At 43.3% G+C, this 10698-nt stretch overlaps 1 protein-coding gene across 1 annotated transcript in view; it reads right to left on the reverse strand.

Moving 5' to 3' along the window:
- KIAA1147 (KIAA1147 ortholog) overlaps positions 1–10698 on the reverse strand; it is a 28001-nt gene that overhangs the window by 11068 nt on the left and 6235 nt on the right. Inside the window, exon 3 of the mRNA XM_010854964.1 lies at positions 479–632. Within this exon, the coding sequence (XP_010853266.1) occupies positions 479–632 (154 nt within the window). The remainder of the gene's footprint in view (positions 1–478; positions 633–10698) is intronic.

Here is a 10698-nt window from a genome sequence, read left to right on the forward strand (position 1 = left end):
GAGGGAAAGGGGGAGGCTCTTTGTACCCTCCTACTGCTTGCCTGGGTCTTTGGTTAATGGTAAATAAACATATTCTAGTACAAAGTAATTCAGAAAAAATACACAGTAAAGTAATATCAAAAATACAGTAACTAAGAAATATCTCAACTGTGGAAATGCTTCATTTTTAGTTCACTTGTCTGCCTTTAAAACTGAAGCAATCACGAGAATCAGATCCACGCATCACCCCAGGAGTCACCACAACTGGGCCCTCCATGTGGCTCTGTACCGCCATTACGGAAGTATTAGAAAGCACGTTAAGATAACCTGCCTTATGTTTTAAATAAGAACCAAATGCTGAGGTTACAATCCTGTTCTATCAAAAGCAGACTTTGGGTGTTAGCCCAAGACACAAATTTCCTTATTCATGAAAACAACAATCAGCAACTACTGTCCCCAGACCCAAGCCCAGGACTGCGTGAGACTTTGGCTGACCTACCTTCATCTCGGGGTACATGTATCGGTGGATGGAAGGCAGCCAGTAGACGGGGGGCAGGCTGCCACCTCTCCCCGGACCGGCGTGGAGCACCCCCTTCTTGTCCTCATAGAAGGCAGCCAGGTGAGAGTAATGACCCGGGGTCTCCAGCTGATGTCTGCACGAGACACGCGCACAGTGAGAACAGCTCGGACCACAGCCCTGCCACTCACTCCCCAGCCCCAGGGGCAGCAATACAAGCCTGGATAAACTAAAAGCCTCCCTTCCAGAGGCTGCCTAGGACACTTCCTTCAATGTTACAAGTTCCTTAGCAAAAGCTGTAAGATAGGCTCTGAAACTCCCTGACAGTGCTGTGGACACAAGCTCCTTCTCATGGGAAACAGGAGGAATTAACAGACTATTATTAACTAATGTCCATTGTTCTGGAGCGAAGGATGCTTCCCAGAGAATGGCTGTTGGTGATGAGAAGGGGAAACCTGGAAGACCACAGATGTTTCAAAGCAAGTTTGTCTTTGTTTAGAAAGCAAGTTTGTCTTCTTGCTTTGCTGTTGTCAAAGAATAAGAAGAAGCGTACTCTTCAACGTCTCACATAATGGAAAACAACTACTGGAGGTCGTGAGGGCTTATGTTTGAATCAAGTAATAAAGAGCACAAGACCTCTTCTCCCCCAACCCCATCCTGCACAAGGAGATTGTCTGTGGGTAATTCTGTCAACTGATCCCAAAGCCAAGAAAGCTACATTAAGGCCCTGGACCATTTGGTTAATGGCGAATCCAATCCTGCCTTGGGGTCAAGCACAGGAGGCCCATGGGTACCATTTAGGCACTATGTTTACTGAAAGTGTAAGAGAGGCTGAATTTAAAATGCGGTCATAATCTAGTATGACTAGTGTCTTTGGTTTTTATTTTTTGGCCACACTGCGCTGCATACGGGATCTTAGTGCCCCAACCACAGATCAAACCTGTGCCCCCATCAGTGGAAGTGTGGCATCTTAATGACTGGACCACCAGGAAAGTCCCAACCAGTATCTTTGTAAAAGGGGAAATCTGGACGCACAGACACACACAAGAACCCGTGTGCAAGTCAAGGGTTGGAGTGATAAATCTACAAGGCAGGAACAGCCAAGACTGTTGGAAGCCAGGAGAGGAGCAACCACCAGCTTCTCTCTCAGAGCCCTGGGAAGAAACCAAGCCTGCTAACACCTTGATTTTAGACTTCCAGCTTCCAGAACTGTGAGACAATACATTTCTGTTGTTCTCAGTCATCACCTAGTTTGTGGTACTTTGTTACAGCAGCCTTAGGACACGAACAGAAGGGGGAAAATAAAAAACTAAAACTTTTTTAGTTCATTTAAATTACCTTAGAACTGTACAATTTCCATCATACTACAATGAAAGAATCAAAATAGAGCTTTACTGCGCCAGCGGAGGCTTCTCTAATTACAGCTGGCCCTGGCACAATGGTGACTGGAGGGCAATGCCCCCAGCCTGTCGCTGCTGGCTTCGCCCAAACGCCGCCATGCAATGTTCAGATTCAAGATCTGCACTGTCCACCAGGCACCCTGCTGCGCCCCACCCATCCCTGCTCCAGAGGGACAAACGGCTCCTGATGTAAGGCTACAGCTGCCACTCTGTCACCGTGAGAGCTCAGTGACATTACTGAACTTTCCCAAATTTGCTTTTCTTCCCGTAGATAGCAGTACCACCGCAGTATGATGGTGGTGTAAACGGAGCTGAGCAGAAAAAGTGCCCAGGACAGTTTGCGATATATTTCAGCTTCTTATGGAACACCTGGCGGGCTTCCCAGGTGACTCAGTGGTAAAGAATCCGCCTGCCAGTGCAGGAGACATGGGTTTGATTCCTAGGTGGGAAGGTGCCCTCGAGGAGGAAATGGCAACCCACTCCACTATTCTTGCCTAGGAAATCCCACGGACAGAAGAGCCTGGCGGGCTGCAGTCCACAGGGTTGCGAACAGTCAGGCATGACTGAGGGACTGAGCACAGCACATGAAAAACTAGGCTCCTTCCTCCTCAGCATATGGGCAGAGTGTAGCCAGGCGCCCAGGGAAGGCTTGGAAACAAGCCCTGGAAGAGACCTTTAGGCAAATTTACATTTTAAAAACAAACAAACAAAAAAAAATCATCAAGTATACCCCAAAAATTCATTACTAAAATAAACTCTTCTCTGAGTGATAGCTGTCTACCTGGGAGGGAGTACAAGGAAGCAGTTGTGTGAGGTAATAATAAATGACTCTGAGGGTGTGTGTGCTTATAATCATTTCTGGTTTTCTTTTGTTGTGCTGCACAGCATGTCAGATCTAGTTCCCCGGCCAGGGATCAAACCCACACCTCCTGCATTGGAAGTGTGGAATCTTAACCACTGGACCACCAGGGAAGTCCCTATAATCCTTTCTTTCCCTCTTAGAAATGTTCACAGTCTAGATGGGAAACCCATGAAGGCCACGCTGTGTCCAGCTATTCTGAGAAGATGGCAGACTTTAGACACCCTTCAAGGATATGTCAAAGAGACAAAAGCTTGATTACTAACAAAATAGCATGTAGACAATTAAGTTCAAGGGTATTTTTATTAGGACCTAATTTCCTTAAAAGGAACAGTGGGAAGCATTTTGTTGTATTTTTAATACTATTATCTTGGCTATGTTTTCTAGGTTCACTGTTTGCTGATTTGCTTCTCAATTAACAGTCTTACCTGTTTGACTCCATTAAACTCTATACTTAAACCAAGAGTCTAAAGAAAAGCTCACTATGAAGTTAGAATCTCTTACACTAAAAGGTAGTTTCAGAATCCTGTCCTCTGACAGCCTAAGATACCACTGGCTGATGGAACAGAATGAAGCAATGACATGGAGTATGGAAACGGACACAGACATACATATAAATTGGCAGTTCCCAGATACGTGTTATACAGCCGTTTTATGAAGGCCTCAAAATCTAAACACAACATAGATTTTGCAATGAGCAAGAATGATTATCAAACCATAACACCAAGATAAACCAAAAAGTACTAAAACAAGCCTGAGAGTTTAGATGATAAGCTGGGTTTCAAAGATGATTCCGGAGGGTGATCTATACGATGCAGAGATGAAGAAGCACAGGCCAAGCATCCATGGGAACTGCCCACGAGACATGACATCGTAAAAATGAGACAGTAACCGGCAGTCTGTGCTACTGATCTGAGCTGTGGTTCTGGGCCACATCAAGGATTCTTCTCAAGAACCAGAGACACTGAGTTGCTGCTTAAGCCCCTTCACTAACATGGCATAGGCTGTACGGCCACACCGACACTCACTGCGACTAACCCTGCCTTCCCTCAGCACACCGGGCCATCATGCGCCCAGTGTAAGCATCAGGGATCCCTCTGCACAGCAGTGACACTTCTTCACTCCTGACACTCATGACCGGTCTGAACCACTCTGTCTTCTGGCCTTGCAAGTACAGAAAAGCGGGCACTCCCGTTTATCGCTGGTGCAGTACTATCTTTCTGAAAGGGCACTTGAAATTTGCGTAAAAACTGCATACCCTGGATGTACCCTCCAGCCCAATGATTCCATTTCCAGGATCAAGGCCTAAAGATCTGTATGTGGATATGAACAATCATTTGTTCATAAGGATATTCATGTTCATGGGGGTGAAAAATAAGAACAACCTCAAAGCCCAAAAACAGTGAAGCAGGGACTCCCCTGGTGGTCCAGGGTTAAGGCTTTACCTCCAGGGCAGAGGGTGTGGGCTCCATCCCTGGTCGGGGAGCTCAGATCCCACATGACTCCCCGAAAACCAAAACATAAAAGAGGATATTGTAACAAATTCAGTAAAGACTATAAAAATGGTCCACATCAAAAAAAAAATTTTAAAAATGAAACAGTGAAACAGTTAAATTGTGATACATCTATACACTGAAATGCTTACGTGCTGTGCTCTGTCACTTCAGTCGTGTCCAGCTCTTCGTGACCCCGTGGACTGTAGCCCACTGGGCTCCTCTGTCCATGGGATTCTCCAGGCAAGAACAGTGGAGTGGGTTGCCATTTCCTACTCCAGGGGATCTTCCCCAAATTCTTGGAAACCACCAGAATGATGATAAGGACTATTATTCACGATACATTAAAAGGTTAAATATCTTTCAGTTAGAAAATTTAGACACTGAGTGACCTCAATGTTCTTTTTTAAAAAATTAACGTGTATGTACATATTTACACATGGGAAAAAGACCTGGAGGATATGAATGTTAACAGCAGATAGGTCTGGCTTGTGGGATCATGTTCGTTTTTAACCTGTTAGCCTTTGCCCGTTTTTCAGTTTTCTGTAATAACTCTATGTTAATTTTCTATTTAGTCTTTTTAAATTTTTCAATATGGAAAATTTCAAACATACACACAAAGTAGAAAGAAGAGAATAATAGACCCCATTATCCACCACTTAGTTTCAACAAAAGTCAATATTTGATCAATATGGTTGTTACAGCTATACTTTATCCTCCCCAATGCCCATTACTCTTTTTCCTGAAATGTTTTAAAGCAGATCCCTTATAACATTTTACCCATAAATACATCAGTATGCATCTCTAACTAATAAAATCTTTAAAAATAATGTAACTATCATGCCATTATCTCACCCATCAAAATAATAATGCCTTTAACACAAACTAATAAGCAGTCCACTTTCAAATTATATCAACTGTCCCCTAAATGTTATTTTACAGTTGGTAGATCCTATCATGATCTAAGCAAGATCAAAAATGTGGTTACGTGTTTAAGTCCCTTTTATTTTATAACATGCCCTCATTTTTCTAACTAATCCTTTACAATTATAAAATAGTTCCCCAATATCTTCTGATTAATAAAAAAAGAATCATAGCAAAGACTAGGGAGATAGAGAAGTCAAGAGTTGTGGATGAAATACTAACAAAAAAAGGTTAAGATATGTAAAAATAAGTATAAAACATAGATGGAGTATTTTAGAAAATCAAGTCTAGTTAGTTTTTACAGAAGTCATTGCCACAATCATGTATTATCCCTGGCTACACCTGGGCTTTTATCACCATGCTTTCTCTCTTCCTCATACACTCTCATGCAAGTCCTTCTCTTTGTGTTACCTGAGCTCTCTTTAATCATCAAGCTGGAAAACCTTTCTAGTTATGATTCAAAATCTATAAGCCATATAAAAGTATTGAATTCAGTGAAGAAAAAAAGAAAATGAAGAAAAATCTGCACAACAAAAAAAAGGAACGTGAAAAGACAAATGGCAGCAGCTTCCCTGGTGGCTCAGTGGTAACGAATCCGCCTGTCAGTGCAGGAGACGTGGGTTTGATCCCTGATCTGGGAAGATCCTACATACCATGGAGCACCAAAGCCCATGTGCCACAAATATGGAGCCTGTGCTCTGGAGCCCAGGAGCTGCAACTGCTGAAGCCACCCGCTCTATGAGCCTGTTCTCTGCAACAAGACAAGTCACTGCGGTGAGAAGCCTGCACACCCAACGAGACAGCAACAGCCACTCTCAGCAACTAGAGAAAAGCCCAGGCAGCAACAAAGACCTAGCACGGCCTAAATAAACAAATAATGTTTTAAAAGAGACAAATGAAAAAGTGGAAAAATATTTTCCATTTATATCACAAAGAAGAAAATCTCCATACTATACAAAGAACTAGAAATTAATACGAAAAGACCAATGACCAAAAAATAACATAGCAAAGACTAGGAACAGTTCACGGAAAAAGAAATGGAAATAGCTCAAGCACATAAAAGGAGCTTGTCCTCACTCCTAAGAAAAATGGAAATTTATAATGTGTTTTATGGACTTCCCTGGTGGCTCAGACAGCAAAGAATCTGCCTGCAATGCAAGAGATGTGGTTTTGATCCCTGGTCTGGGAAGATCCCCTGGAGAAGGGAATGGCAACCCACTCCAGTACTCTTGCCTAGGAAATCCCATGGACAGAGAGGAGCCTGGTGGGCTACAGTCCATGGGGTCACAAAAGATTCAAACATGACTTAGAGAACAGCAACAACTGTGCTTTATGCATCAGAATGCCAAAAATCCAAAAGTTGTATTTTAGTGTGGGCAATGCTGTGAGGAAACAGTATTCTCCTGCATTACTGCTGGGCATGCAAAATGGTACAATCTCTGTGTAAAGCAATTTGACAGTATTAAAATTAGAAATACACATGTGTCGGGAGCTGGTGAGGCATTCCACTCGTGACAAAGGTCATGAGGAAGGAGGCTCAGCATACGCAAAGGCGGGATCGAGCCTCAGGAGTCCCCCCGGATATTCTCGAGCATCTAATCCCCAAAAACCAGAGTCTGCCTACTTTATTGCTTTGTGCTCTCACCTCTGACTCTACTGGGGGCTGTCCCCCACCACCATCTCGCTCTGTCAAAGAGTTAACTTACAGCTCCAATTAATAAAGTTCATGGGCAATTAGTAGTGTTTAAATCCAAACCCCTCAGATGGCTCTCTAACTCACCTGACAAGTTTACCCGGACTCCTACAGCTATGCATACGATTGTTTACAGTCTCCCAGCCTCAAGAGGCACGGGAAGCTTAAGATGTTCAAATAGCTTAGAGCCTCTCAGAGAGTTAGAAGCTGTCAGAATAAACTAGTAAAGGATTTCATTGATGAGCCAATGCTTGTTGCCAAGTTTTCACATCCCCTGCATTGTATCCTTGAATATGTATTAATTAATACAGTTGGTATGTACAAAAAATAAGTAGTGGCCTTGGTGTTAGTAACTTTAGACCCTTAAGGTAATAAATTCTTTCCTTTGTTGTAAACCCATTACACATCTGTCCTATAGGAATGCAATTTTATCTTCGGAAGATGGCGCCAAACCTTAAAATAATTACTCTTAGAGAAAATAAGTCTTTGTTGATAAGTCCTTGTCAAGAGTCATAAAATGTTAATAGGCCTTCTGGCCAGAAGATGATGTAAATCACCTAAACCATTTGTATACGATAAATTTGCAGGAAAGAAACCCTGGTTTTTGATAAGGATCAAAAACTGCTGACTTTGCATTCCCTATTATCCTCTATGTGTAACTTAGGGTATAAAAGCCCCTGTTAAAAATAGAGCTATGGGCCTTGCTCACCAGCGCTTGGTCTCCCCATGTCATTCTTTTCACATTCTGGCTGAAGTCTCCATCTGGAGCGCGGAACCCACCATGCTTACTAATTACGCCTGGGCTTCTAAGACCCACTCGAGAAGGTGTCTAGGGTGGGGCACCTTCTGCTATTCGAGAGGGCACCTGCGGCCTACGTAAGTGGTGCAAACTTCTTGTCTTGAAGTTTTATTGGTCTCCCGCGTAAACCAAGCTACTCAGCCTCTTTTCTCCACTGAATTTTCCTACTAAGCTATCTTCATTCTATTACTCTTTATATCTTTGATAAATATGTAAATAGTAGCCGACTCCGTCTCCCCTTCAAATACCCTGGATCAGCTGGGGCTGGACCCCGGCACACATGCCTTTTGAATCACCAATTTCATTTCTAGAAACTTAATGTACACATATACTGCTCATGTGTGAAGTGATACTTGCTCATAGGTATCCAGTACAGCAGCACCACACAAAAGACCAAGTAAGAGACCTGAGTGCTGAAGAATTGATGCTTTTGAACTGTGGTATTGGAGAAGACTCTTGAGAGTCCATTGGACTGCAAAGAGATCAAACCAGTCAATCCTAAAGGAAATCAGTCCTGAATCTTCATTGGAAGGACTGATGCCAAAGCTCCAGTACTTTGGCCACCTGATGCGAAGAACTGACTCGTTGGAAAAGACCCTGATGCTGGGAAAGATTGAAGGCAGGTGGAGAAGGGATCGACAGAGGATGAGATGGTTGGATGGCATCACTGACACGATGGACATGAGTCTGAGCAGGCTCTGGGAGTTGGTGATGGGCAGGGAACGCCTGGCATGCTGCAGTCCATGGGGGTGGCAAAGAGTCAGACATACTGATTAACTGAACTGAACTGAAGAGACCTGATAAAGCAAGCATGGTTCTTTTGTAATACAACTGTAATAAACAGTGAAGAAGGTCTCTGTGTATGAATATGAAAAGATCTCCCAGATATATTGTTGAATGAACAAGGCAAGGTGCAGATAACACGTATAATATGCTACCTTTTGTATGAAAGGGGGAAAATAAGAACGTACATTTGTATTTGTATATACACAAACACAGACTTAGGAAAAATGCATGGGAGATGAGCAGTGATGACCAGGATTACTGGATGGATGTGGGAACTCACTGAACACTTTGCTTTTTAATGCCAGTGGTTGATACTACCACTCTCTTCTTCCCTTAGTAATAGAACCTTACAAATTTTAGCTGGTCACATGACCAGCCAGTTAAATACCCCGTTTCCTAGACTGTCTTGCTCCTAAGTGGGGCTAGCAACTAAAACTTGGCCAATGAAATGTGGGCAGAAGTTATGTGTTCAATTTCTAAGATTTCTGCGTTGTTCCCCCTCCGGCAGCCTGGGACATGACCTGCTAACGGGGAATCTGTTTTTACCATGTGGGTGAGGACAATATTGTAGGAGATGGCAGGATACAAAACAGAAAGACTTGGGTCCCGAAATGACCCAGTGGAACAAAGCCTACCACACCGGACTACTTCCCTCTCTCTGGGATTATCATGCCAGGAAAGTTGTACTTCTGTCTCCAGGCCTGTCACTGTATTTTGGGTCTCTTTTTTACAGCAACTTAGCCTGGACTTGAGCTAAAGTAGAAAATGATATTTAGATATGAGTTTCCATGATCAACAATCGTTCATTGGCTTAGCAGCTGGCAAGGGAAAATGGTAAGAAAATAAAATTGCAGACTGACAAGCTGGTAATCCTTGTTATTATTGCGGCAAAAAATCTTTGCTAGAACATCAATAACTTATAAGACAAGCCATGTGTCATCTGAACTTGTGCCTTTAGGCAAACAGTGAGAAACAGAGTTCTGACGGCTCCTTGATGTTTTTAATGAGCTACTACAAGAGTTAAGATGAAAATAAGCAAGAACTGGTCAGCGTGCAAGCAGAAATAAATATAGCATAAGGGTGTACATTCTCAGTTCCACAATATGAACTAGTTGCGATTCAAAACATTTGGGACCCAGTGGGACTGGAAAAACCAATTTCTCTGGACCCGAAAAGCAGGAGGTAAGAATTTCTCTCAAAGCCTCCAAGAAATTCTCCAGTTAAGAATTCTTTGCCAGACATGAGCATCAGTTCATTTATAAAGATCAGATTTAGGCTACAGTCTCAAGACTGTTGCCATTAAAATGAGGCAAAGATGGGTTGACCACAAGCAAAGACCAGTAACTATTCCATAGTCCACTGACTTAAAAGCTCAGACTCAGAAGAGATGTTTGGCAGTGGTTATTTTTACCTGGAACTGACTGGAAGCAAACAGACCAGAAGCCTGCTGAGTTCTGAGGGGTCTGGACTGCCGCATGCTTGACTTGTACAAGCCTGGGACTTTTCTGGCCCCTTAAAGAAATCACTAGATTTCCAGACCTACACCTTCAGGAAACATGTTCTTAAGCTATGCAGCTTTCTCCAAAGTTCTCCAAAGCTCGATTTAAAAGCAGTAACAGTGGGAAACAGATAAAGAATCCCCTAGAAGGCAAAGCGGGGAGCCATGGAGGAAAATGGACAAGGGGATTCTAGTGACAGAACCAAGGTATAGCCAGGAGCTCCTGCTCTGTGACTACCAGACGTCTTTGCCATCCCTGCTGGGCAGAATTCCATTATCGTTATGATCTAACGACCGCTCGTATTTCTCATTCTCCTTTTTCAAACAGGAGTTTGAAATGGCTCCTACTCTATTTTCTATGTTGCATTTGGGAGGTGGGGAGTGGAGGACTTGACTGTTCTTTCACAGCTTTTACAAATAAGAGGAACCACGTCCTGACCGCCTCATATCGCACAGAAACCTTAGATTTTAGATGCCAACATTAACTGGATGAGACTCTGATGTCTCGGGATGGGAGGAATGTGCTGTGTGTGTGGGAAGAAGAGTACACACAGATCCAGGGGGGCAAATTGAAGCAGAGGCTGCTAAAGTTTCCCCTAAAACCATTCTTCTTTCTATACAGAAAAGGAGCCCCCGGTTTTAACCGGTCACAAGGCCACCCGATTAGAGATGACCCTCCCCGGTGTCCTTTGCTGTCAGGTGTGTCTTTGTGACTGAAGACTTGACCGTGGGTTATGAGAAGTTACATAT

The sequence above is a fragment of the Bison bison genome, unplaced genomic scaffold, assembly GCF_000754665.1.
Source record: "Bison bison bison isolate TAMUID 2011002044 unplaced genomic scaffold, Bison_UMD1.0 scf7180017864352, whole genome shotgun sequence".
In the NCBI taxonomy this organism is placed as follows: domain Eukaryota; kingdom Metazoa; phylum Chordata; class Mammalia; order Artiodactyla; family Bovidae; genus Bison; species Bison bison.